Source organism: Sardina pilchardus, chromosome 3 (genome assembly GCF_963854185.1).
Source record: "Sardina pilchardus chromosome 3, fSarPil1.1, whole genome shotgun sequence".
NCBI classification, from domain to species: Eukaryota; Metazoa; Chordata; class Actinopteri; order Clupeiformes; family Clupeidae; genus Sardina; species Sardina pilchardus.
The window spans coordinates 9,026,191-9,053,431 of NC_084996.1; the positions used below are offsets into that span (position 1 = coordinate 9,026,191).

Consider the following 27,241-nt stretch of genomic DNA (forward strand, 5'->3'; position numbering starts at 1 on the left):
TTCTGTAACGTTATAGGAAAAGTCATTAGCTCAGTAAACAATGCAATGTCACAAAATTGTTATCAGCTATTTGCTGGTCGCCTAACTAATATATATATATATATATATATATATATATATATTTTTTTTTTATTAGTTAGGCGACCAGATTAGTTATATATATTATAGTTCTATATAGGATTTAGTCTTGAATGGGCATGCTCATAGATATCCCACCCCCCTTACAGGAATGTATTCGTTTAATTGTGTGTAATTTGCCCTGGTAGTATAGGCTCTTTAGAGAATTCAGAAAATCATTCACACGTGTTTGCTCTCAAAACATAACATCCACACATAATATAACCAAAGAATTGATATCCCACGTCAAGTCTGCGCTCTTCAAATATAAGGTAAATGCACGGATTTGCAAAGGAAAAATCTGCGGTCAAAGTCGTGTAGCCTAGATAGAATACCATTACATGATCAAGCTAATGTTTACAAAGATACTTCGGTAGGAGGTGCGTTGATGTTCTTGTCAAGGGTTGGACTACTTTTTCTACGTCATCAAAGTTTCAGCCAATCATATTGTTTCATGGTAAGACACGGCGGTGTACTAGACTTTTCCGTCTTTGGCGTCTAATTTTTTTGCCATGTTTCGGTTGCATTTCGTCTGTCGTTAACAGCATAATAGTACTTCAAAACACAAAATTTAAATCTCGAGAAGTAAGACGGAAGCGTACGACTTCGGATTCACGTTAACCTGTTCCCTAGTTAGCCAAATCATTAGCTGGCTACCTAGCTAATTAGCTACTTACGTAGCTAACCTAAGAAGAATCATTGCTCTAACATCGTTATCGCTATTTAACCTGTAAGTTATCGTTTTACCGTCAGATCTTTTTGAGCTTATTCACTATCGAATTAAGTGGAGACTGCACGAATCAATTTGACCTGCTTGTCGTATATTTTGTCAACACAGGCGGGTGTATGTTAACGAATCGACATAACTGGTGGTTATCCCTTTAGCCAAACAAGCTAGCTATCAAATAGCCAGTTGAGCTACGTTTAACATTAACGTTAGCTTCTACAGATAACCACAACGCTAATCAGATTTCGGTCTAGCTTATTTGCTGGCTAGAGGGGGTTTCTTCATTGCCATTCTAGCCAGATCAAGAACAAAATGGGCTCAATACTTAGTCGGAGGATCGCGGGTGTTGAGGATATTGACATCCAGGCTAATTCGGCATACAGATTTCCACCTAAATCAGGTAAGCATGATGGTAACATTATTGTGATGTTGACGTGTTGGCAACGTTTAGCCTTGCTTTCATGTATGATCAGTGTGCCTAATGTTGTTAGCTAAACCACGCTCCCATGATGCTAGCATCAATTTATTATTGTTCAGGCCCTGGAAGTAATGAAGGTGTTATAGATGTACTGGGGACTACCTTATTAACTGGCTACCTTAAAATGTTGTGACGATACAGCTGTGTCAAACCATTCTGAAACAGATAGTACCTTTGTGTTGCATCAGTTGACGTAAACAGTTAGCAGTCTCACCAGCACATGCCCACAGTTCAAAACAATTGTCCTTGTGAAACCCAAAATCAGTTGGCTACTTGGTCTTGACGTTTGCTATGTCTTTCAAAGGGAACTATTTTGCCAGCCACTTTTTCATGGGAGGGGAGAAATTTGACACACCCCACCCAGAAGGGTACCTGTTTGGGGAAAATATGGATTTGAACTTCCTTGGTAATCGACCTGTACAGGTAAAAAGCACACCCATTTCATGTGTGTCGTGTAAGAATGATGTTGTAGGTGATGTGACCTGATTTGTATCTTTGTCTCATTGACTTCTAGTTCCCATATGTGACACCGGCTCCTCATGAGCCAGTCAAAACTTTGAGGAGTCTTGTCAACATCAGAAAAGATTCTCTGCGTCTTGTAAGGTGAGATGGTTTCCTTTGATTTTTGACTGTCAGTATTGGCATTAATTTATACATGCTATTAGCAGTCTCTGATTCTTTGTCGTTGTCTCTCATTTCAGGTACAAAGATGATGCGGACAGTCCCACAGAAGAAGAGGGCAAGCCCAGGGTCCTATATGGAGTGGAGTTCACCTTTGATTCAGATGCACGGGTGGCCATCAGCATCTATTGCCAGGCTTTTGAAGAATTCAGCAATGGAATGGCTGTGTAAGGATACAAGTTACTCTTTGAGCAGTGACTCTTGCTATCCAGAGTTCCTTTTTGTTTAACTAGTATTTCAGATGAGCAATCTCTTTAACTAGAGTTACATAAAGTGAAACAGTGCTGTGTTTGTAAGCAGTGGTGTTCTCCTCACCAATGTGTAGGCGTTGATATGTAAATGCTCTTTGTAACCACTTAAGTTTTTGATGTGTTGTACAGACCATTATTAAATGCGGTTATGTGACTATGCTTTTCACCAGATACACCTCAAAGGTTCCCACTATGGCGTCTGAAACGGTCCACTACAAGAGAGGAGTGAGCCAGCAGTTCTCTCTGCCGTCTTTCAAAATCGATTTCGATGAATGGAAGGAGGAGGATGTGAGTACAGGTCATACAATAGTTGTCGATTAAGCATGATGTGCTCACCTTGACAGGTACGGAGAGTCAATCAATGCTCCTGTGGAGTCATTGCACGTATGCTGCCAGAGCACACAGTATGCATGCAATCTGTCAGTGCTTACATAGGTGGTGTCTTGTATAGTTCAAGTGCCGCAATGACTGCATTACAATATATTCAGTAGCCTATGCACTTTACACACACATGAAACAGTCCAGTGTTGTTTTTCGGGGGGGTTAATTTGTTTTGTTTGTGTTATTCTTGTTAGCTAAATTTTGATCTTGATCGAGGCGTCTTCCCCATGGTCATCCAAGCAGTGGTAGATGAGGGGGATGGTAAGTACTTATGTGAAGCCTTTCCAATGAGATAGTGACACCTTGATAACTGTAGTGCTATTTGTTTTTTTGTGTGGATATACTTTAAAAATATTTTTTTTTTCTTTGCAGATTGCTTAGGACATGCCCATGTACTGCTGGCAGCCTTTGAGAGAGTGAGTTTACAGTCAAAATTGTCAGGACATTTTCTGTTTGTTTTACTGGACTCTTCACACTAGTCATGGTTGTGGTTCATGTGGTTAACAGTTGCAGAACATGATTGTAACAGAAGGAACAAATGTAAACACTAAAGCTGTCACACGTTAAAAGTGAAAATGTCAGCCAGCGATCGTATATTCTCTCTCCAAACGAAACCGCAGAAAAATATCTCGCGTGTTGAAATGCTGAAATGTCTTTTTTGTGTTTTGTCTGTGCCGTTGGCATAGTGTTGGTGGCGTTGTTGAATTACTCTTGTTGTGGTGGTAGTTGTGTTGCAGAGAGAGGCGCGCTCAAACTCCAAGATATCTCCTTGCTTCTTTGGGTGCGAGTTAAAAATATCCTATTCCAATGTGCAAAAGAACCGCACTCACTCGTTCATTATCATACTATTCTTTATTGTAGCACCATGCCTAAAAAACAAACACGTTTCGGCGTCAAGCCGTCCTCAGTTTCGGCGTCAAGCCGTCTTGACACCGAAACGTGTTTGTTTTTTTAGGCATGGTGCTAAAATAAAGAATAGTATGATAATGAACGAGTGAGTGCGGTTCTTTTGCACATTGGTAGTTGTGTTTCACCTTGCATGCCAGGGTGTGCACTGCTACAATGTTGTTTTATTTCTATTATTATTATTGTTATTTTTTTATTATTATTATTGCCTTTCATTGCTGATCTGCCCTCCTCAACTATTTTAATCTGCTGACCCTGTTTTTTGCCTATAATGAACCATCTGAGACTGAGCGCGTAGGCTTTGAAATCCACTGATTTAGATGTTCTCTCAAATGTTACTGTAGTGTAAAAATAGGAGCTTAACCAGTGTGCCCCATTTTTGGTTGACAGCACATGGATGGGAGCTTCTCTGTGAAACCTTTAAAGCAGAAACAAATTGTGAGTATCTTCTTACCTCGTAGACAAATGCACATTTGGATTATCTTTGTATAAAGATTGGCAGACAGTTTTGATCCCTCAACCAACCATATTTCCCCACAGGTGGATCGAGTGAGCTATTTGCTGCAGGAGATCTATGGGATTGAGAACAAAAATAACCAAGAGACCAAGGTGAACATTCCCTTCCACAAGCGTCCTCTTGTGTTCTTTCCACAGTTTGGTTCGCTCAAATGATTGATTGGACAAGAGGCATTCCATGTGTTCGGAAGTGGCTTAGACGCAGCATCCAAACTAAGCAAAGCTTTGCTGTTTAGGGTATATTTATCAGCTGACGTCCAGACCACAACTCAACATGATGCAAAACCACAAATGCTAAACTACATGCTGGTCCTTCGTGATGTACAGATTTGGAAGTAGAACCTCAGCCTACCGTGTGTGTGTGTGTGTCCGCTTTGGCAGAGCTCCAGTGAGAGGTGCCTTACCTTAGCTCTTGACATACCTCCCGAATAGCCAGTTAGGTTGAGATGTTCTGTTGTATGGTTTTGTTGTGGTGGTTTAAAATCTAAAGGAAAAAGATTTGCCTTGCTCATAGAGAAAACGTACAAGGGGGGAAAACAGGCCACCAGTCTTTTACAAATGCCTGCAAAACTAATTGTGTGCCAGGGACTCAGGACAGGTGCTCATTTACCAATTAGCCACAGATAGTGACATCACTGAAGCCCCGCCTGCAAGTCGGTGCTTGCCCTACCATGTGACCTTAACCTATACTAACACATGAGTGAGGATATCGAGGCACCTGGCTCTAGTTTAAATGATTGATAAGGTACAAAGTCCTTGTGCATGAACTAAAACTATCGTGTGGCATGTAGGCGCATTGAAGTGACTCACCAATGTCTTTGCTAAGGTCTTTGTGGTCCTTGGTGGTGTTGAAGTAACAAATAGATTTAGCCTAGTTATGAAAGTAGATTTAGTTAGACTTAAGACTTTGCACTTTCTCCATTATTCAAATTAGGGCCCTTTGTGTGGTCTCTCTCCCAGCTTTTGGTTGATGAGAGCATTAACAACAGATGTGTGTGTGTGTGTGTGTGTGTGTGTGTGTGTGTGTGTGTCTGTGTGTCTGTGTGGTTGAATCACAGCTCACCCTTTTACCAAACTCACTCCTACGCGCGTTCCTTGTATTGCTTTGTGTCCGTCGTATCGCCCACATGTAAATAACAGCCTCACTGACTGTGTTGCTTCTGTCGCAGCCTTTGGATGACGAGAACAGTGACAACAGCAATGAGTGTGTTGTGTGTCTGTCTGACCTGCGGGACACGCTCATCCTGCCCTGCAGACACCTGTGTCTGTGCAACTCCTGCGCCGACACGCTGCGCTACCAGGCCAACAACTGTCCCATCTGCCGCCTGCGTAAGTAAACACCAGACTCACCACAGCATTGTGTCTCCCCGATTTAGCATGGGCCAATGGGAGTCCTTTTTTTGGGTGGGGGTGGGGAGGGGGGGGGGGGGGGGCGGGGGGTGATGACTGACATAAGCATTTACTATCAGACAAGCAATACTATCATATTTCCCCCCCTCAAAGCTACTTCTAAGTGAGGAACAATAGCTTCAGTACAGTGCACAGCCTGTCGTATATGTAGTGATTAATAAGCCTTCCTGTTGTGTTCCCCAGCGTTTAGAGCCCTGCTGCAGATCCGAGCGGTGAGGAAGAAGGCTGGGGCCCTTTCTCCAGTCTCCTTCAGCCCTGTGCTGGCCCAGACCATGGACCATGACGAACACTCCGTACGGGTCTAGTCTTAACTCTGTTCTACATTTAATGTTGAGACGCTTACAGCTTTGTGACAAAACCCAAGTCTATGTCTATTACCTGCTATGTTTTTTGATGTGCATAAGATTTGTTAACATGGATAAGAAACAGACATTGGTAAATTAGCTCACTTTTGCCTGTGTATGTGTGTGTGTGTGTGTGTGTTTTCTCTGCTCATCCCAGAGCTCAGACTCTGTTCCTCCGGGCTTTGAGCCCATCTCTCTGCTGGAGGCGATGAACGGCCTGCGGGCCGTGTCCCCGGGGATCCCCTCAGCCCCCCTCTACGACGAGATCAACTTCTCGGGCGGCGTGGGCAGCGATGGCCGGCCCCTGAGCCCCTCGGAGCTGCCGGGGGACAGCGCTCTGCAGAAGAGCAAAGTCAGCAAGTCGCCTGACAGGTGAGTCTGTCTGTATCTCTGCGATGGCGCCCATCTCAAACTCGAAATGCCATGTCCTCGAAAGCAATCACAGCAGCGTCTGCGGGACAGTCAGAACATTAGCTGTTACGTGATGCAAACGTTGGAGTTTTCCCAAGTGTGTGTTTTAGTGACAAACCTGGGAAAGAGTAACTCTAGTTAACTAACTGGTAAACCAGATACATTTTTCAAAAATTTACTAAATTCTTGCAACTGAAAAACAGCAAAGCAAGCTTCCCTATTGGAAAAGCACACAAGCAAATATATACATAGCACACAGAGTTTTACCGGCACTAGCGATGAATCATCAGAAAATGTCACACGTCACCCTCTTGTCCAATACTTTCACACCGCTGCTGACCTGCTGTGCCCTGCACCAGCACTGGACTGGCCCATGTACACGGGCTAAGGTACAGAGACCCCCTTCCTGAAATGATACCAGGCAATACAACCTGGAGAAATTACCAGAAAAAGATAGAAGAGTCGTATGACTTCATCCTCCTTGATAAACAAAGCTGTTGGGTTGTTTTGTTTGGGATGTTCACCCCTCACTGACTCTGAGTTCATTTAGACAGGCTTCACACTAATCTGTGTTCTTGGAATCCCCCCATTTTCTCTATTCCCAGTGATGAGGTTATTTGTATGGTAATTCGAAGTCACAATTCCTCCCATGGTTCTCTAATTTTTATGGTTGAGTGGATTGGATAAGACGAAGGCGTTTTGTCCTGAGCGTGTGCGCTGTGGCTATGTGTTGACATTGCTGTGGTGGCTCGTCTCACCTCTTGTCATCTCCACCGGTTGGCCCGAGGCCAGGGCGAGGGGAGAACGATGGCGGTGCCAAGGCCTGTCTGAGAGGTTCTGCCAGAGGACACTACATCCTGTATCCAGCAGACTGATGACTCCGCAGTGCTACCTATGATTCATCCCGTTGACTTTGCAGGTCCCTGTCCTTCTCGTGCGAGAGGAAAAACACCAGACTCCACAGGGAGGCAGTGTGTTACAAAGCAGTGTCCATGTCCCCTCAATGTGTGTGTTTGTGTGTGTATGTGTGTGTGTGTGTGTGTGTGTGTCTTTCCTGCAGCACCCTTCGGTCCCCATCTTCACCCATTCAGGAGGAGGACGAGGAGAAACTGTCGGAGTTGTCGGACGCCCAGCCGCACGCCACCCTCTCCAGCAGCAGCCCTGTGCCCCCTGAGGTCAGTGTCCTTGCTCCCTGGACCCTGAGCCCCTGTTACACCTTTTTATGGGACAGTCCAAAATTCTGTTGACGTTTCAGCTCACCAGCCAATCAAATTCTACCCCTTCCTCCCACTCCTTGCACACGTTGATTAACTGGAATGCTACTAATAACTCCGATCACTTCACATATCAAGAGCCAGGACTAAGCACAAACACTGGAGATTTTTTGGAGTACGCACTCTGAACCAGCAACTAGAAGACATCAAGGAGCAATTCGTTGGTTGGCAATAATTGTATTGAATTAGAATGGCAGACTAAGGCATCATCCCCTTTAGGAAGTTGAATAGTAGATATGAAGGTAGTTAAGTTAGCTAAGAGCTAAGTTAAGTAGTTAAGTTAGCTAAGAGGATGCCTACTGTTGTCTTCTCTGTGCATGCAATGACCCAGTCAGACACCATTAGCCTAACTTAGCATTATTCACTGGAAATTGGTTACACCAGTTGGCCTAATCTATATCTAAAAGGGAACTGTAGGCTAACGGTTGTAACCCAGTTCCAGTGAATTTTGCGAAGCTAGGCTAACGGTGCCAGAATAGCCTGCTACATGCACAGAAAAGGGTACATAACCTCTTCTCTAGCTATGGAGTAGGCCGGCGAAAAAGTTAACTTCCCCAAAAAAGTTGCCATGTACCCTTAAGGGACAAGCGTAGGACTCGCATAGCCACTGTTCGACATCCCTCAGGACCCATCCTCATCTTTGGCATAGAGTACATTGAACAGTACAGCCTTCTGTGATGAATTAGCCTGTCGACTCTTTTGGAATCACATTCTTGTACTCTAGCTGTGATGAATGGCTGCATCCCCTGAGGTGTCTGGTAGCAGTCTGGTGCTTTCTGTGTGTACTGTTGACACTGACTCTGCATTCAGAAAGGCACAGGGCTTAAAGCGCTAAGGCACTGTGCCTCAATTCAGGCTTGGGCCAGAGTGTTTAACATCTGAAAAATAGATCATTGTACAGCATTGTAACAGCTTTGCAAGGTTTCTGATAATTTCAGAGATTTTCCTTGATTTAAGCCCCGTAAGCAATAGAAGGGACATTCTATAGTGACAATCCCCCGATTGTTCTTCCTGTTTCCCTGCAGATCAGTGGAGCAGAGGACGTCCCAGAGTCCACTACTCCTGAGGATGGTGAGTATATGGGACTAATTTGAGCTGACTGTCCTGCCCTAGTGTTCAGACAGACCCATGTGTCCCTGCACTGAAACGGTCCATCATCAGAATATCCCTCATTAATGCGCTTAGCTAAATGTATTGCACTGCTACTGTGTTATTCACTATTCGAATCATCTGTTTTTTTGTTAGGATAGTCCGCCCCTCAGAGACTTACCAGATCATCTGTTCAGATTCAAGTTCAAAAATTGCTGTTGAACAATGACCAAACATCACTGTAGACCAATCCAACCCACCCCTTAACCTGAACCGTAACCATAAATTGTACAGATATAATCTGAGCATCTGTACATAGTCTGTGGGCGGACTCTCCAAGTAAAGTGTGGCCAATTAATTTGAAGGATGTGACGTCAGTTGTAGCCAATGATTGTAGCACTCTAGCTGAACATGTGTTGAAGTTCCAGTGCTAATTAGCTAAGCGCTAATGCATGGTAACGTAGGGGAGTGGGGAAATGTATGAGTAATGCTCTGTGCTGTCTCTTGCAGAGGAAGGTCTGCTGTCTGAACAGGAGATAATGCAGGACTGCAGCAGCGAGCACAGCAGCCTGACCAAGACAGAGAGTGACCCTGCCGAAGACCTTTCTCTCCCAGGTGTGTACACACACACACACACACACACACACTCTAATACACATTACATATTTGAAACAACGCGTAGAAAAGTAGTAACCCAGAGAAACACACAGGGGTGATCTAATGAAGCTATGCGCTCATAATAGCTTTTATGTTGATACTAGTCACAAAAGAAAACCATGTGTGTGTGTGTGTTTGTGTGTGTTGAACAGTGTAAGCTAGTGTGTGTTTTGTGTTTTATCAGGAAGAATTGTCACTCTTTCTCTCTCTTGCTTTAGTCATTCTGTGTAAGCACACTGTGTTATCGGCGCTTCACACAAGATTTCACCTGTCTCTCTGGCAATCGCCTCTCTCCTAATTGGCCTTCTGTACTCTGGCTTGGCATTCTAACACCTGTGCTGTTGTTCCTCTGTGTTTCCTAACTGAACCCCCTTGCCGTCCTATCTCCTTTTCCCGCCTTGCTTTGGACAGCTTTAGGTCCTGAGTCCTGCTCTATTGGCATGGAAGAGTAACTCTGGTATGTGGTAGGCTTTCTCCTTCACTCTTGCTTCCCTTTACTTTCTTGCGACTGATGGTTGAAAATGAAGTCTTAAGAAAAAAAATTAGAACTCCATTGTTTTTAACGGAGGAAAGCCCAGTAGAAACATCTGCCGCATCACGCCATGTCTGGTGGGCGTCGCCCTTTATTGTTGCATTGTAGTGAAATCATTTTTGCAAATCGTTGTAAAAGGAAGACATGTGTGTCACTCCAGTGATTTATACTGTAATGAAATGTGTAAAGGTGAGAGTGCTTGTTCACGTTGGTTTCCTCTGTCTGTGTAGGGTCGTCAGATTCCACGGAGAGTCTGAAAAGCGAGAGTACCAACTGCTCCAGCCAGCCTCTCCTGCGCCCCCTAAGCAGTTTGCACATGGAGGACGAATAGCTTGACCCCCCCACCCCCCACCCCCCACCCTACCACCCCAGACTCCAGATGAACACCTCTCTGTGTCTGAATTCCCCCAGCGTTCCTCTCTCCCAGTTCACTACTGTACATTTCCAGAACATTCCCTCCTCCCTATCCAATGTGGAACCTTTCGGAGATCAAGCATGAGTGCGCTGCTAGGGATCTCGCTTTTTTGTCCGCGCCAGCAAGTCAAGTTCTGCCCCACCTAAGACTGAATTTCTGTAAATGTCTGGTGACTACTGTTGGCATGACCTGTGGACTGGAGATGCTAGTGGATGTTCATGCTGAAATTCATCATGGTAACCTTTTAAGAAAGTAGACTGCCCTAAAGCGCCCTTTTTGACGAGGTTTGGAGGTACCCATGACACTAATTATAGCTGTGTCCCTCACTAACTGAGTGGCATTATGCAACTGTAGTGATGTAAAAACTAAAAATCTGTTTGGTGAAGTTCTCATTTTCTTTGAAGGTAACCTTTCACAAACATGCACTTAGTGAGTTTTGTAAGCTTTTGTTTCTCATCTCTGAATAAGATGAAGGGTTAATTACCAGTCTATTTCAGCATATGGTATGCACCACTGCCCTAGTGTTGGGTAGGATGGATTTTCATCAGGACCAGAAATAATTTGGTCAAGGTCACAAGATTTGTGTCATGCCCATCTTTCTTACTTTAGGTTATTGTGATTAGGTTCATTTTGTAAGGTATGGTTTAATCCATTTGTCAAGTTTTTGTTTTTCTCTCATATGTAATGCGTATGTAAAGTTAATCTAGTGGAATTCTTCAGTGTTATCTGTAAATGTGTACATTTTAACTGTTTATATTTGAGAAGTGTGATAAGGCAGTGCAGCTGAACTCCTATTGTTGTTATTATTGTTATCATTATTATTATTATTTATATTAGGTATGCTTGTATAGTATATTCTTGACATAACGTTGACGTCTGTGCACAAGTGGCGTCAAAGCTGATTGCAACTGTACTGATTTACTTTTTCCTAGCTGCCTGGCTGAAACATAGTGTTGTTGAACTTGACAGTGTGCAGCAGTATATTTCTCAGCTCCCAGTGAATATTGGTCCAGTTTGCTACGCACATCAATTCAAAAGCGAAAAGCAAACTAGTGAACGGTGTAACAGGACACGGTTGTGTTGCCGCGACCGTACCTCCGAGTAGCTCTGAGTCTACTGACTGTCCCGAGTCCTGTAAGTGTAGCATTACTCATATAGGTATATGTGCCTTTCTATAGAGCAAACATGGCTACTTGTTGCTTGGGGCTTTTGTATTCTTGTGAAAGGACCACTTGTCAAGCACATAAGAAAGCCTTTTTAAAAATAATTGATTATGTACAGATCTACAGTATGTGAGTGAACTCTAAACTGGATAATACTGATTTATTTCCACAGCAGTGTTTTATTATATAATAATTATGAATATGTAATTCATCTGTAATAACAAGGTGTGATATGCTTTAATGTTAAGCTTTGTGCACTATCTTAATGAAGTAAGCTATGCTTTTCTGAAAGGAACTGCATCTCACAAAGTTTCCATTGTAAGAGCCTGTGTATCAGCTTTTTATCTCTACTGACACATCCTCTCTCCCAATATTAACCAGAAACCTCTCTTGTTTTGCAGCTGTAACAGGAATCTTAAGCACCAGATTATTTCACTCGTGGGCTTATTTATAGTTAATTTCACACTTTAGACTCACAGTGGCTAGACTATTCTGATGTGCCATCTCAGTATACTGATACACCGTGCCTTCTTGTTCCTGTTCTAAATATTATTGACCTGGTATCCAGGGTAATACTGCTTTGGGTCATTCATTGTTTAAAGCATACGCTCAAGATACTTTTGTCCTAGTTGGTGTAGAGGCATGTGGAAAACTAATAAAGCTTAACGTTTCAGTAATGACTTTGTAGTTTCAGAGTCTTGTTGGTGGTTTTATCATTACTTTCTTAATACATTGTTTTCTTTTACTTCTTTGGGGAAAATACAAAGAATCTGAAATTACTTAACCCATTAGTCCTCAAGACACTGATTGTCATAGTGATAATCAAGTAAAAATCCAAGTTTGCTACATAGCTTGAACAGTGTGTGTGTGTGTGTGTGTGTGTGAGAGAGAGAGAGAGATGCAGAGAGTTGAGTATTATCCTTATGAGTGATATTGTAATCCATTTTTCATTTTCAAGTAGGCCTACCTACAACCTTCAATAACATACAGCAATTGATGTGTCAAAAATATAAATACTCTTCGACGGTAAGGTGGTTGAAGAATTGTGAGTTTAAATGTCTTGTTGAGCATTTCAAAGATGGAATCCTTGTTGCATTGATACTTGCAGGTTTGGGGTGTGACAACAACTAAACAAAATGCAATATCTGGAGTGAGGGTGGAGTTTTTCCAGTCAAAACATTTCAGTAAAGAATAGAATCTCACATGTCATGTGAAAGAGAAACACACTGTATAGATGTATCTTAAGAGTTATTTCTCCAGTCTGAAAGAGTGTTACAGTCAGTGAGGAGTTACTGTTTACTTGTCACCCAAATGTTACCCATTTACACAAGCAAACCACTAGATGTCGCAGGAGTTGGCCATCGCGCGTGAAGATGGACTGGTCTTGCAGGTGGAAGAACCATAGGGAAGAACGCGGCATTTACATTTAGAGGACAAGGCTCGTGAGATAAAGATTCTTCTTTTAGTTTTTATGTCATTCCTATTTTGAATTTGTATGTCATAATTTGAATACCTAATTGAAATAGATAATATAACTTGGGTCATACTTTTCCCGGTTTATACTCCACACAAATACACTTCATAGCCTGTGAGTCTTGTAAATTGTTTGAAAAGCTGGTTGGGGTGATGTAGGCTACATGGCTACATCATTCATTCATAGGACTTCTTTACTCGCGGCAAAGCGTTCCAAACTAAGTCATCATAGAATATTCGTTTATTTACAAAACCCTTTGGGGGAGTGAAGGGACGAAACCTGGTTGCCTAGGAGCCAACGCCTGGCGTTCTGTTTCAAGAGCTCTCTCTGCTGTCTCTCTGATTGTTTTCCACAGGCGACCGTAGCAGTTTTGTTTGGTTGTTTTCTTGTTCCAGAACAGAAAGAACGAAATAATTCAATACAAGTGCTAGGCTATCACCAATAGTTCGGAGACACCAGCCAACCTTTATTCAAATATAACGGGTGAACTGTTACCAAGAACTAAGGCTAGCATCTTCAAGAAGTTTAGCCACTGAAAAAGTCTACAGGTAGCTAATATTAGCTAACGTTTCGAAAACACAAAGGTAAGTTTACCCAGTTGCTTTTTTTTTTTTCTTTATCATTTGGCGTTTTTTTTCATTTGCTATTTATTTTGATTGCTGATATATATCATATCAAAAACATGTCACTGCTCATTCAGTATGATTTGAGATCCAAACCTAACCATTTTGCTTTTATAGTGTGGTGTTTCAGAATGCCAGTGCAAGGCTGTCAGGACATGGCTACCAAGTTCAAGAGGAAATGGATGATGCTCCACCAGAAGGAAGAGAGAGCCACCTCAGGACAGGATGATAGCCTTACTAGCCTGCAATGGCTTCAAGGGTTTTCCATTCCCAGTGCTAACCCAGAGAGTCTCCCTGGCTCCAGATGTCACCCAGAGAACCTGCTGCACCAACAACTTCAAAGCACAGACTCCTCAGTCAGCCCCACTGCTGCCACTGGTGCTCCACAAGGCTCTGGTTATCTGACATCATCCTCCATCTCAGTCAGCCCAAGTGGCAACAGCTGTTCACCTCAGCAGGAGGAGACAAGTCATGGCGATCATCACCACTTCACAGGGGCCACCAGCTTGAATGTTGACTTCAAGACAAATTCCAAAGTGAAACCTCCTTACTCTTACGCCACACTCATTTGTATGGCCATGCAAGCCAGCAAGAAAGCCAAATTGACCCTTTCAGCCATTTACAATTGGATCACCGAGAACTTCTGCTATTACAGGCACTCAGAGCCAAGTTGGCAGGTGAGGGACTCGATATGAAATGTACATTTGTCAGCCAATATCAGTTAAAGGAGCAAGCCTTTTTAATTGATAAGACATGCATTACTACAGACATTTCAGTGTCAATTTATTGTTGTGTCTAGACTAACGCTCCATGTCATTTTAAAGCCTTTAAAATGAAAGCATGTCAAGCGTGTCATGTTAATTACATCATGATATAAAAGTAGGCCTATGGGGTCCATACCATTGCTATACATTTTGACATGTCTTTGGCCAGCAAAGCATTGATTTCTCCAATATATCTATTGATTTTGCAGAATTCCATTCGCCACAATCTCTCCCTCAACAAGTGTTTTAGGAAGGTGCCAAGGCAGAAAGATGAACCAGGAAAAGGAGGGTTCTGGCAGATCGATCCTCAGTATGCAGACATGTTTGTCAATGGCATCTTCAGGCGCAAACGAATAAATACTTATCAGACTCTCCCCAAACAGTATGTCAGGAAACACAAGCAACGTAATTCTGGCGACGGGCAGAACTGGGCTCAGAAGTCTCCACTTCTGGCGCAGCAGATGAGGGCGCCTTCAGACGCTTGGGCCTCGGATGCCTGTGACGAGGAAAGAACGAGGCAGACCTTTGACGACCTGGAACTGAGTGCCGCTCTGCACTCGCTGAGCAAAGAAATGGAGGATCTCCAGCCGGGCTGGCACATTGCGGGCCGCGGGAACTGGTGTGTGGCTGGTTCAGAGCCCCTGCCCCCCAGGTTTGTGGAGGTGAGCGCAGTTGGCGGCACCACCGAGTGTCCAGGTGGTTACCCGCAGCAGATTCACGGCGTGCACCTGTCCGTCACTCCCCCACAGTACTACGAGGAGCTCACCATGTTCTCGGATCAGCAGCCATACGCCTGGGACTGCCTGCGGGAGGAGGTCCAAGCTGTGCCTGTGTCTGTGGATAATGGAGTCGGCGTCTGTGATGGCTTCTTCTACGAGATGCAGCCCTGGGACAGGATGGAGCCTTACCTACATGTGTAAACTTGAGCCAATACCACCTTGGAGAGGCCTTTTTGGCACAGGTTTTTGCTTCATTAATTGGTTAAGATACTCAACTAATCAATTAAGCAATTATCTAGTCAATTAATTGGTTAATGCATTAATTAACTGAGCAATATGAAAAAGGAACTTATGAAGTGTGTGAAATTGGTGATATATAGCCATGTATCCTCTTCAGGGAAACATGAGAGAGCATCAGATGACTATATGACAGTGAAGATTTGCAAAGTCCATTGAGAACCATTAAGTCCAAAATTCTAGATTTTGTGTTTTCAAGAGTGTTTAAATTGTATGGTTAGAAGTTTCAGGTTAACATTTTTTTTTTTTTTGCATCCTGGTTATTTATTTTTCAAGGAATGTTCAAAAATATTTCAGATGTTTATATATGTTCAGTATTTGTATAAGAAGAAAAACAAACACCTCATCTCCTGCACTCTTCATTTGTTGTCTTTTGCTTTTTTGTTATAACACTTTTGGTGGAGGATGGGTGGGAATGTAAATAGCAGATGTATAAAATTATAAAGGTTCTGATTTTCTGGATGCAGTATGGTAACATTGGATGTTTGCCGTTGTGATTTCATTCCATAAAAAACAATACTTATACTATACTTTTCAAGTTATCAAATATGTGCTGTGATGCTTGCATGAATAAACAAATAATTTTACTAGACTGAGCAGGTTTAGGAAGTGGGCCCATTTGAAATGTGCTACATGTGCTACCAGCTCTTCACTTGTTTACAGAATAAAATATAGGAGTAGACTTAATGAATAGCTTTATATAACAAGGATGTACTGAAGGAGGCATGATTTAATTCCCAAATCTTTGTATATCCACTTGGTCTATTCCTGTTCTTGCTGTCACACACTAATGATGGCTGCAGAACTCCTGTCTCGACATGAATAGGAGCACTTTATATGATTAACCTTCTGCATCTGGCTTCCCTGACAGCTTAACTGTCCACCATCTTAACTGGGAAAGAGCTGCATCTCTTGTCAAGCCCACCACAGTCAGGTTCTGCTCAGGTTTCTGCACCTCAGAGTCATTGATTGCACTCATTTCAGATACAGTGTACTCTTACAGTAAATGTGTGGTTATTACTCCCTAAAACAATCTTGCGTGCTAGACTCTGGTGTTCACAAATGATGCTCTGAATGTGAAGGTGAATGACGGGTAGTTGGTGGTTAATTGACTTGAGGCTGAGGACACAATGCCATGTATCTTTACAAGTGAATAAGAATATCACATGTTTGAATTTTGACTGAACCATTTAAAAGGGTAAGTTGGTTTTGACGGCATGGGCTCATTTAACACTGCAGTTGCAATGCTATTACAATGTTAACCTCTCAAATCGGGAAAATAATGCAGGTGGCCACGCTGATGGTGGTTTCAGCTGGTGTTGTGTCATGTAAACTGATATGGGGCATTTGTCCCTAGGGCTTTCAGAACTTTCATTATTCATGATTGACGGGACAAAGAAATTCCAATTCCAGTCATACCTGCTGTTGGTGTTTGTTATTCCCTGATTGTGGTAAATTCTTTGAAACAACATTTCAAGGTTATGTCACCAGAGGTTGAAGGGAAATCATATAAGCACAGTACATGAGATGTCTCTCTCACATACACACAGCATGTAGCATAACACCTGACTGCAGCATGAGCAGGGAAATGGTGTGCCATCTTGTGAGGGGAACTCGGAGGGATTCATTAAAATAGATTGGGTCTGCTGGGGATGCATCTGTCCCGGATGGCAGCGGTTAGCCCACATCTGTGTGGTGGCTGCAGTGTGCGTGCATATGAGGAGTGTGAAACACCGACTCCAGGGGCTCTCACACCACAGATGACTGGCACACACACACACACACACACAATGAGAGACAGGTGGAAGCTCTTCACAAATGTTCTGTGTCAGTGCATGAGAAGGCATGGGAAGATCTACAGTATACACACTCATTTGCACATACTGTACATGCATCCCAATATTCACTATATTGCTATCTCAAATATGCTATAGCCTACATTTAAATGTTTAGATTTTTCCACAAATGTACCATCAATTGTGAAGCCTTCCCCTGTTTTACCCCCCTCATCAGGAGCATGACTTTCTCTGGCCTGTGGGTCATGCGCAGAGCTGCCCTGCCGTCCCATGGGCCGACAGAAGACAGCTAATTAGGGTGCTGCAAAGGAACAGACACAAGGAGAGGTAAGCCTTCACGTTGTTTTGTCATTTGTATCTGTGTAAAAACATGTCCTTAATAAATCTCTGTATTGTTTATTGTGTTTGCATTTATCTTCAGATGTCTATGTAAAAGGTATCCACCTATGCACACATTATCATGGGTTATGACAGAGCCGTACACACACACACACACACACACACACACACACGCACACACACACACACACACACACACACTGCTCTGGGTTATGATACGCCCTTATGACTGAGTGCACTGTCCCCTAGTGGTGATATTGCAGAACAGTTATTTTGGATCAGAAAAAGACTTTCTTGTCTTGTCTCTGGTACTTTGGTAATTGTGCGTTTCTTTGCAGCATTGTTTGTAATTAAAGCTAAGCATTCCATTCTACTAATTAAAAATATAGATATTCAAAACTCATGGCACAATACTTTAATCTATTGCAATCTCATAAGAAAGAACGTCTTACCATTTCAGTTGCACGTATTTTGTCTCTGTCCATATTTGTCACCCCACTCCACACTGTACCAAAAAGTACTTGGCCGCTCACATCTTTTTCATAAGCCTAATTTTGAAATGATAGTGACACAGATAGTTTCAGTGAAGTGCAGCAAATTGCCCCATGTATGAAATGCTCAAAACATGCCTTACCTGTTGCTTGCCTTGCCTTAATATACCTGAAAATATGGAACTGCCATAAGTATTACATGTCACCTGTGAATGAACATACCCAAATAATAGCAGATACTGCTGAAGTCCCACAAGAAATATGACGCTGGTTTTGGCTGCGACAGCAGTCTTGGCCACGTCACTCTCAGACGGTCAGATCAGATCAGCTGGACGGCCTGTTACGGTGTCTCCGCGCCAGTGTCACGACCCCGCACACACAAAAAAAAGAGTGACCTGCCCAGCTGGCACCTCTAAGCCAGCTGGATCCTGCTGGCGCTGGCACCACTTTCACTTCTCTGCCAGACAGGTCAGTTGGTAAGCTGGGCACTCAGACCGGGGTCATCTCAAACATGTAATGATGACTGAGTAATTAGAGACACATTGGTTTAAGTAATGATATGCTTAACGTAGCATGTGGAGGACCATGCTTAAGAACCTACAAATAGATACAGATAGATTATCACAGCCATAGACTATATACAGTCTATGATCACAGCAGATGTGAGAAGTTGACCTAGTAAGGAATCGGATAGGCCTATATGAAATGGCCTATGACAACATATCAATAAACTTTTACATAAGTATTTCAGGTATACACTCATTCAGTGTTCAACGTGTACACAGAGTCCTTTAACTGTGTCTATCAGAGGAAATCTCTCCAGAGGTTTCTGCTTGTGCATGATGCCAGTGCAAGTATACGTCTTGGCCTCAGTCAGCCTCCATATCAAAACATGTTTTCCAGCCCCCTCTGTGCTTAGATAGGATTTGCCTGCACTTGAGAGACTTAGCTCTTGCCTCTGGCAGCTACCTGGAGGGAGAGGAGCAGGGCTGGGGTGGCGGGGCTGGAGAGCGGGGCTGGGGGGGGGGGGGGTGAGTGGGGGGGCTGAGGGAACAGAGGAGAAAAGCCAGCTGGAGGGATTAGAGGAGCAGGTGTTTGCTGCAGAAGAAGGGTCAAGTCATCTCCTTAAACAGGGAGGGAGATGATGAGATAGATGCTGCTACACTTGCGCTCACGCCGCAGTGGGCCGAAAGCCGGCCGTCCCTTACCTCACTCATCTGTGACTGATTGATTGCCTGCCGCCTCTGATGACGCAAGCGCCAGACACCAGCAGAAGACCCTCTTGTCTTCGCTCACGTCACGGTGGCAACACACAAACTTAATACTTAATGATCTCTCTGTGACTGCGGTGAGGGAGGGCCGAACAGATGTCCATAGAGAAGTGAAAGGGTGTGTGGAGGATCTGTCAAACATGTAGAGCAAGTTAATGTGGTCTCCAGTGGCGTGGAAATCAAGCCATGCCTCCGTTTGTTATTCTTGAGTAACATAAAATCCAGTTAGTTTGTTGGTTACGGGGACTCCCTTGGTATGGACAGCACACAGCATGTATCACTGAAGAGACCAATCCTTGCTGGCCTAAATTTACAGTCTCAAGTTCTTTTTATCACTGTACACAGTATTGGATATAGCAAAAGGACTCTTTGGCTTCATATGTGAAAAAAACATTTCCGCTTGACCTGAAATTAAATAAGTAATTGAATCAATAAAAGTTTCTACAAATGTAATTTTGTTCCTAAAGAGGGTACTCCTTAACAAAGCAATACAATGAGAGCTTTTGCAGGCCAAAGATATAAATAAAAGTCTAATCAAGACAAAAACTGTGGGAAAGTGCCAGCATCCTTATTTAATCAGAACCTGGACCAGGGCGGTTTGTGCTATAAAAGTCATCCGGAGAGAAATCCACTAATCTCCTCTCTCTCTCTCTCTCTCTCTCTCTCTCTCTCTCTCTCTCTCTCTCTCTCTCTCTCTCTCTCTCTCTCTCTCTCTCTCTCTCAATTCAATTCAATTCAAATCAATTCAATAAAGCTTTATTGGCATGAAAGTTTCATGAACATTATTGCCAAAGCTCGATTACATGTACACGTAAGAGGATAACGAAAATAAATGTTCTCACACACACACACACACACACACACACACACAGACACACACACACACACACACACACACACACACACACACACACACACACACACACACACACACACACACACACACATTTACAATTTACAAATCCAAAAATTGATAGAATTGTGTTTTAGTTTTTATAGTTTGGTTTTAGACAGGTACATGTACACACTACTACATGGCAAATTTTACTCTCAAGTGTTTGTGGTCGCTGAATACCTCGGAGTCTGGTTTCCATTGGCCTCCAAGTTATTTTTTTAAAGTCATTAATTAAGAACATTTGGCCGGTGGCGTGTGCACCCATAAGCTTAGGGTAAGCACTCTCGGCACACTGTATTTGATGTAATGTAGCATTAGAGGGGGCGTAGTGGTCACCTGCCACCCCAGGAGATTTAGCTCGCGTGAGATGCCACGTGCACCCTGCGGTCATCCCTACTGGGCTGGACCCCATTAAGAGATCAACAGGAGGGCCAATAAAGGCCACTGTGTCCGAGCTGAGAGAGACCGGAGATAAAGGCACAAGGAGGAGAGAGAAGGAGAAGACAGAGCAACAGACAGAGAAAGAGAGAGGGAGAGAGAGAGATAGACAGAGAAACAGAGAGAGAGAGAGAGAGGTGACATTGTGAAATATACAACCAAAAAGAGGTGAGTCAATCATCTGGTTTGGCTGATTCAGAGGAGCAGTGTTAGCTTGCGCATGTTCTTATAGCCTGTATAAGAAGAGCTGTGAGAGCAGGAGGCATCGTCCAGAGACTGAGACAGGGCCAGTCTGTAGAGTAAGAGTACTGAAGAGTCCCAACAGAGGGAGCAGGAGGAGCACGTTTTGTTCAGTGAAGCAGCCTTTTGGTTCAGCTCTTCTTCACTTTCCTGGCCATGGCTCAGAAAGTCTGCAGCTCACCCTTCCTCAAGCCTTTCTTCCTGAAGACGCCCATCGGCGTGTCCAGCCCCAGACGGCAGCGGCGGCACACGCTACCTGCCAGCGAGTTCCGCAACTTGACCCCTCAAGATGCCATCAGTGTGTTCGAGATTGAGAGAGAAGGTAAGCAAAAGAAGAAAAGAAAATGCTGTCTATAATGGGAAGACTATCAGTAGTTGAACCTGGATATTTGGATAATTGTATAATAAGCTACAATAACTGATTTTACATTATGTGTGAAGTTGTTAGAAGACATATCAACATGTACTTGATATTGTAGATTTAATTTATGTCTTCGATTTTCCTCACATTATCACATGTTAGGAAAGTGAAATTATCATATGGCAGAGGATGTTATGGGTTGATGTCTTTGCGCTTAGTGTACCAATGATTACCATTCAATATGAATTATAGTCAATTAGATCATGGTAAAATATAATTATAAATTAAACTGATCTATGACATCAATTATGGTGTGTTTTCCAACATACTCATGACAGTCTCATGCCATTCAAGTTCACTCTTTAAATGAATCTATTGAAAACAGCACAACTTGTGTTTTTTTTAACACATCTCTGTGTCCACATAGGGACAACACAATCATTTTAAGAGTGTAAAGTATTTTTTTTAGCCATTTTCAATCTGAATTTGAAATGTAGGTGATTGTGGAATGGTGTCAGTTTATTACCAAACTAATCAGCATGGGGGGGGCAAACTCAGTAAACATGTCTGTAATCCAGCATCTGAAGGGTGACTCAGCTAAGCTAACTAAGCTTCCTGTTTGTGTCATTCCCCCACCCCAGCATTTGTATCTGTGTCCGGCGAGTGTCCACTCACTCTGGACGAGGTGCTCGTATTCCTTAGCCAGTGTCCGGAGCTCTCGCTCGGCTGGTTCGAGGAGGGACAGCTTGTGGCCTTCATCATCGGTTCAGGCTGGGGCAAGGAGAAGCTCGCGCAGGTGAGAGCAGCACGGTCACAACCACACGGAAAGTCACTAAACGACACTCTCATGCAGTCTCATACACAATTATCATCAGTCATATCAACCAAAAGCAAATGGCTGTGAAGCTGATAAATGAGTTATCTGCAGTAGTTTAAGACATTTGCACAGACGGGATCTGATAGCAACATAACACTACAACAGTCACACAGTCACACACTTGTAGGCCTCCATCTGACATCTGAGGAATTACTCACGTCATCCAAAGTGAAAGGATAGTGAACAGCGAAGGCTATTTATGGCACAGCACTATTCCAATCAGAGGGCTTTCTGTGTAGTAGGTCTGGCTTCTAACTTCAAGGAATATTGATCTATACTACCCACGATTGTTTATTTGATTGATAAAGATGGTGCAAGTGGAAAAAAAGTCAGAAAAAATAACTTCAATGTAAATCAGACAATAGATCAAATGACTTCAGGGCTGTACATTGTCTGCCTTCATTGGACATAAACACATGCACTTACCTTCACTACCATGACTCAATGAGCAGTTAAGCTCCTCCAAAAGACTACTTCATAGCCCTCTGTTCTGCACCCTGAGAGAACTCATACTGTTCTCATCCACCTTATTGTGTATACATTTATCCTTAAAAGGAAGGACTTAAAAGGACTCTAAATAGCCTTTAGAGAATGTTAACCATGTACTGTATGTCCAGCCCTCTTCACCAAGTCCTTCTCTTTGTCCTGTGACCCCAGGAGGCCATGACCACTCACGTCCCCGACAGTCCGACCGTCCACATCCACGTGCTGTCCGTGCACCGGCACTGCCGGCAGCAGGGCAAGGGCTCGGTGCTGCTGTGGCGCTACCTGCAGTACCTGCGCTGCCTGCCCGGCCTGCACCGGGCGCTGCTCATCTGCGAGGAGTTCCTGGTGCCCTTCTACCTCAAGGCCGGCTTCAAGGACAAGGGCACGTCGGCCATCGCCGTGGGCAACATGTCCTTCCACGAGATGGAGTACCAGCTGAGAGGCCTGGCCTACGCGCGGCGGAACAGCGGCTGCTGAGAAGGCCACGCACCGGACCGGACAGAACCGGAGGGCGCCCCCACTTGGGCGGACCGTAGAGACTCACTCTGACCGCAGCGAACATCATCAGCATCAGGGACTTACTCAGTCGTGAACGACAGGACCCCTCCTACTCTCCAACGACGGCCCAGAACGCTGCCGGTCGCCCTCTCCGCTTCACGTGGCGAGGGCCACTCACGCATCCCCATTGCACACACGGCACAGCAGAGGACTGGCAGTAGGCTGCAGTAGGCTACACAAGGCCCACGTATATCTATTGGCTATACATGCGTGATCAATATAAACTAATGAAGATAATGAATGTTTGTTAGAGTTGGAGAGAAGGAGTTGGTTGTTCATTGCTGAAGTATGTACAGTATACATCTGTATGTATAGACATGTATAAAATTGTATATAATGGAATATTCTCCACTCTTTGGTTGTCCAGACACTCAAGAGCACTTTAAACCATAATCATATCCTAAGACACATGTTGCATTGCATTTCAAGTGTTTATTTTCAGTTAGTAAGTACTAACTTTATGTCCAAATTATTTTATTTTTGTAAAAAAAAAGTCTGTCTTGATTTCACAGGAATCACATTCAAATAAGTCATCCATCTTCATACACAGAATCCCAGTGTACACTACTGTATTTAACAATCTAATCTATGTTGACCATATCTCTTGTAAAAGTTTGTCTTTCTATTTGCGATGTTAATATATCTAATAAAGATGTAATACCATTTCTCGTGATTCTGACATCATTTATATTCACATTGTGCTACCGTTGATGCTACTGAATAGTCTATATTGCAATATTACAGACCAGGTAAAAACAGATAACCAGAGTCAATGTTGTTTTGCATTCAGCTGTATTTTGTTACAAGTGAGTAAGTGGGTAGTTAAAACACTACCCCGATGCAATCCATCATCACTTCTTCAGAAGCAATAAAACAAATAAAAGGATACCATTTGAGTGCTCAAAATGTAACGAAAATCTGGCAGTAGTAGGTACATTTATCAACAAGGCACCAAAGGTTTTTTAACTGTAAGGTGTGTTTTATCCCTGGATTCTGAGGTTGCCTGAACAAGTGAGCGAGTTAGATTTGATAAATGATTCTGAAAACCATTCAACCTTAGCACAACATAAAAGAGACACATAATTTGTTTTTCAATCCTTCAATCCTACAGGCATTACATTGATTGTGAACGTAAGGGTTTATGATTTTCTTTTCTGTTTCACAGATGATTGACAAAGAGACACCCCCCTCAGTTACTGAGAAAAAGAGTGACATTATTTGGGGATTCTATTTTTTTTTTCTTTTACAAAACAAAATAAAACAAAACAAAAGTCCTCACGACAGTGAGAGTGGCATTCAAGACGTGGCTGATAAAAAAAGACACACAAGCATATAGAGTCAAGAGTTTACAGAGGAGAGGCAGGAGCAGGCACAGCCCCTCGATGGTGATGGCGGCGGGGGAGGGGGGGGGGGGGGCAGGAGGAGGAGGGTGGTCTCTCGCTCCCCGTCCTGTGGGGCACGTTACCCCCACGAGCCCGAACCCCCCCCCCGCCAGCCCGGTGGCTGTCTCCCGGCACACACGCCTCTTTCAGTGGATGTGCGCGTTGAGGTCATACTTCTCACAGAACTTGTCCGTGAAGGGAATGCAGGTGAGCAGCTCGCACCACTCGCACTTGATGGGGTGGACGTAGAAGAGCACCGCAAGGCCGGCGAACAGGCCCGTAAACACCACCAGGAACACGATGATCTGGCAGCGCTTGCGGTACATGTCCATGCGGCCGAAGCTGATGTACGGGAGGAAGGCGAAGGAGAGGAAGAAGCCCGAGACGAAGCCGGCCAGGTGGGCGAAGTTGTCGATCCACGGCAGCAGGCCGAAGGCGAAGAGGAAGAGCACCACGCACAGGAGCTTGGTGAAGGCGCGCCACGGCTGCTCCAGGATCTGCCAACTCTGGAAGAGCTCCACGAACAGGCAGGCCAGGATGCCGAACTGAGAGCCCGCCGGCCCCACCTAACACACACACACACACACACACACACACACACACACACACACACACGCAAGCACAGACACACAAACACATACACACACACACACACACACACACACACACACACACACACACACACAAGAAATGCAACTGTCAACATGTTTTAATACATTAGACCTAAACTTTATGTGATGAGCCCTTTATCCAAAATCCAGCTGCCACCCTAACAGCGTACTCAACCTATCTGTGTCTATGGTCTGTCTAGGAAATCATCACGTGAGCGCACCTCAGCTCTGTAGGGCAGGAAGATGGCGCTGGCCAGGTTGCCTGTGATGCCGCTGACGATGTAGATGATTGATATGCGCAGCCAGCCCGCCAGCTTCTCCAGGTCCCTCAGGATGGTCATCTGGAAGCACACGGACACCAGGCAGTGCAGGATCCTGCATGCACAGACAGTGAGACACACACCAGAGACATTAGAACATCTACTGGCAATGCAGACGTGCGTGTGTGCGTGTGTGTGTGTGTGTGTGTGTGTGTGTGTGTGTGCACGTGTGTGTGTGTGTGTGTGTGTGTGTGTGTGTGTGTGTGTGTGTGTGTATGTGTGTGTGTGTGTGTGTGTGTGTGTGTGTGTGATATTTCAAATACCCCCAGATATTGATGTGACTATTGTTAAAATAGGATGTTCTTTTCATTTGTGCATGGACCCTTGTTTTAACTCCAAGCTACTGAAATATCAGCCACTTGCTGACAATATCAGAAACCCGGGGTTTTAATGCAATCTTATCGATCTGGTGTTTAACAGTCTGGAGCATGTTTTATGTGGATTACAACTGTGTGGACTAAGCACTGAATACAAAAAGACTAGCAAAGTACGGTTCCACTTCTGCAGTAATAGATATTATATCTTAGTGGAGACTACAACGACATGGTGACTCATAATAACCAGTGCAGAACATATTAAAATAGCACAATGTATTCTGTGTTTGATCAGACCTGTCTAAAACCAAACTATAAAAACTAAAACACAATTCTATCAATTTTTGGATTTGTAAATTGTGTGTGTGTGTGTGTGTGTGTGTGTGTGTCCATTGAAATTGGATGCTGTTTTGACCTATACATGGACACTTGTTTCAACTCAAAAATGTTAAAATATCAGCCACTCACTGAGACGATCACGGATCTTGGTTTTCATTGTAAATCAATTGTGCTTGTATTTGGAAGCCTGGGTCATGTGCATAAGCTTGCTCTGCGGGGGTTACAACTGGGTGGGCTATGCAAACCAAGTGCAAAGAGACTTTTAAAGTACTGCTCAATCTCTGCTATATTAGGTAGTTTGTCCATCTGGAGACGAAGATGTCATATCTACCCATAGATAGTAGTATGTACCATGTCTGATCGCATTTTGCACAAACCTGCAGCATGTTTCCATTACTGTTTGGATCTGTAATTCCTCCCTTGTGTTGAGATCCAAATAAAAGTATTCAAATGTGTGTGTGTGTGTGTGTACATTGACATGGGTGTGTTTTAGGGCTGCAAACATCAATTAACAACCGTTAATTAATTAACTGTTTCCTTATTTAATTAACTGTTTAATACAATTCTCTAATTGCAGCCTCTTACACTATATTATTAGCAGAATAAGTTCTGTTTTACTTATTCCTCTATGAACACCTTTGGCATGTGGACAAAACAAGGCATTTGAGAACATAATCTTGGGCTTTGGTAAACGCAGATCCACACTATAGTTATTTATCTATTTTACATTTTATCCATTAAACAACTAATCGAATTAATCAATGAACTAATCAACAGATTTCTCAACTTTGATAATAACTTTGACAAACATATTTAGTCTTTGTTTTGTCTTCTCGGATATAATAATAATTTTGACAAACATATTTTGTTTTCATCTCATCTTCTCAACTATAATATCTATAATGAATATATTTTTTGTCTTCTCGCCTATAATAATAACTTTGACGAATAAACAATGTTTTTGTCTCGTCCGCTCAACTGTGATAATAACTATAACCAACATCATCTGTATTTGTCTTGTTTGACGAAATCAACAAAGTGTGTGGGATATTTTGTTAGTGTGTGTGTGCTTTCGGCACGTGCCTCACAGCTTAAGTGAGTCATACCGCTGAGCCCGGGTGTGAGAGAAGGCACTTTGCTGTGATTACTCCTCCTGAGGCACAGCTCCGTAAGCAAATCTCCGCGCCGCATTACTGTCAGATGGGCCTTAATACAGCAGCTCGCCAAAGAGCTTTATGCGCAGCTCACATTAACAAATGTGTCAAAAGGAACACCACTGCAGCGTGAGCACCAT

At 43.5% G+C, this 27,241-nt stretch overlaps 4 protein-coding genes across 9 annotated transcripts in view; 3 read left to right on the plus strand and 1 right to left on the minus strand.

The window, feature by feature from the left end:
- The first annotated feature begins 588 nt into the window (after positions 1–588).
- Positions 589–12,029, plus strand: mgrn1b (mahogunin, ring finger 1b). 4 transcript variants are annotated; one of them, XM_062531656.1, is made up of 17 exons: positions 589–1,244; positions 1,627–1,745; positions 1,837–1,925; positions 2,024–2,170; positions 2,425–2,542; positions 2,830–2,896; positions 3,008–3,051; positions 3,932–3,979; positions 4,082–4,150; positions 5,227–5,386; positions 5,651–5,760; positions 5,969–6,183; positions 7,283–7,397; positions 8,522–8,567; positions 9,096–9,200; positions 9,654–9,699; positions 10,005–10,128. In XM_062531656.1, exons 1-16 carry the CDS (start codon positions 1,157–1,159, stop codon positions 9,692–9,694), a joined length of 1,581 nt encoding a protein of 526 aa, XP_062387640.1. In that variant the 5' UTR covers positions 589–1,156; the 3' UTR covers positions 9,695–9,699; positions 10,005–10,128. The 4 variants fall into 4 exon arrangements, with proteins under 4 accessions (XP_062387640.1, XP_062387639.1, XP_062387638.1 ...); XM_062531655.1 differs by having other exon boundaries at positions 7,283–7,396; positions 8,518–8,567; XM_062531654.1 differs by lacking the exon at positions 9,654–9,699 and having other exon boundaries at positions 10,005–12,029.
- A 1,128-nt stretch (positions 12,030–13,157) lies between these two features.
- Positions 13,158–15,474, plus strand: LOC134076070 (forkhead box protein J1-B-like). Its single transcript, XM_062531075.1, has 3 exons — positions 13,158–13,410; positions 13,567–14,126; positions 14,423–15,474. Exons 2-3 carry the CDS (start codon positions 13,581–13,583, stop codon positions 15,131–15,133), a joined length of 1,257 nt encoding a protein of 418 aa, XP_062387059.1. The 5' UTR covers positions 13,158–13,410; positions 13,567–13,580; the 3' UTR covers positions 15,134–15,474.
- A 5,381-nt stretch (positions 15,475–20,855) lies between these two features.
- aanat2 (arylalkylamine N-acetyltransferase 2) lies at positions 20,856–22,900 on the plus strand. The gene is made up of 3 exons (XM_062531076.1): positions 20,856–21,021; positions 21,702–21,856; positions 22,595–22,900. The coding sequence occupies exons 1-3, from the start codon at positions 20,856–20,858 to the stop codon at positions 22,898–22,900; spliced, it is 627 nt and encodes a 208-aa protein (XP_062387060.1).
- An 856-nt stretch (positions 22,901–23,756) lies between these two features.
- Positions 23,757–27,241, minus strand: part of rhbdf1a (rhomboid 5 homolog 1a (Drosophila)) — a 42,095-nt gene continuing 38,610 nt past the window's right edge. For all 3 annotated transcript variants that reach the window (XM_062531660.1, XM_062531659.1, XM_062531661.1), the window contains 2 exons: positions 25,196–25,349; positions 23,757–24,929 (listed from right to left, as the gene is read on the minus strand). In XM_062531660.1, coding sequence (XP_062387644.1) covers positions 24,510–24,929; positions 25,196–25,349 — 574 coding nt within the window. In that variant the 3' untranslated portion in view covers positions 23,757–24,509. The remainder of the gene's footprint in view (positions 24,930–25,195; positions 25,350–27,241) is intronic.

Excerpts from the sequence above, each read along its gene's own strand:
- LOC134076070 (XM_062531075.1), top strand. The coding sequence starts at position 13,581 with ATGCCAGTGCAAGGCTGTCAGGACATGGCTACCAAGTTCAAGAGGAAA. Across the intron at positions 14,127-14,422 it reads ACTCAGAGCCAAGTTGGCAG|AATTCCATTCGCCACAATCT; the intron begins GTGAGGGACTCG and ends TTGATTTTGCAG.
- mgrn1b (XM_062531653.1), top strand. The coding sequence starts at position 1,157 with ATGGGCTCAATACTTAGTCGGAGGATCGCGGGTGTTGAGGATATTGAC. Across the intron at positions 1,245-1,626 it reads CAGATTTCCACCTAAATCAG|GGAACTATTTTGCCAGCCAC; the intron begins GTAAGCATGATG and ends TGTCTTTCAAAG. Across the intron at positions 6,184-7,282 it reads GTCAGCAAGTCGCCTGACAG|CACCCTTCGGTCCCCATCTT; the intron begins GTGAGTCTGTCT and ends TCTTTCCTGCAG.
- aanat2 (XM_062531076.1), top strand. The coding sequence starts at position 20,856 with ATGGCTCAGAAAGTCTGCAGCTCACCCTTCCTCAAGCCTTTCTTCCTG. Across the intron at positions 21,022-21,701 it reads GTTCGAGATTGAGAGAGAAG|CATTTGTATCTGTGTCCGGC; the intron begins GTAAGCAAAAGA and ends CCCCCACCCCAG. Across the intron at positions 21,857-22,594 it reads GCAAGGAGAAGCTCGCGCAG|GAGGCCATGACCACTCACGT; the intron begins GTGAGAGCAGCA and ends CTGTGACCCCAG.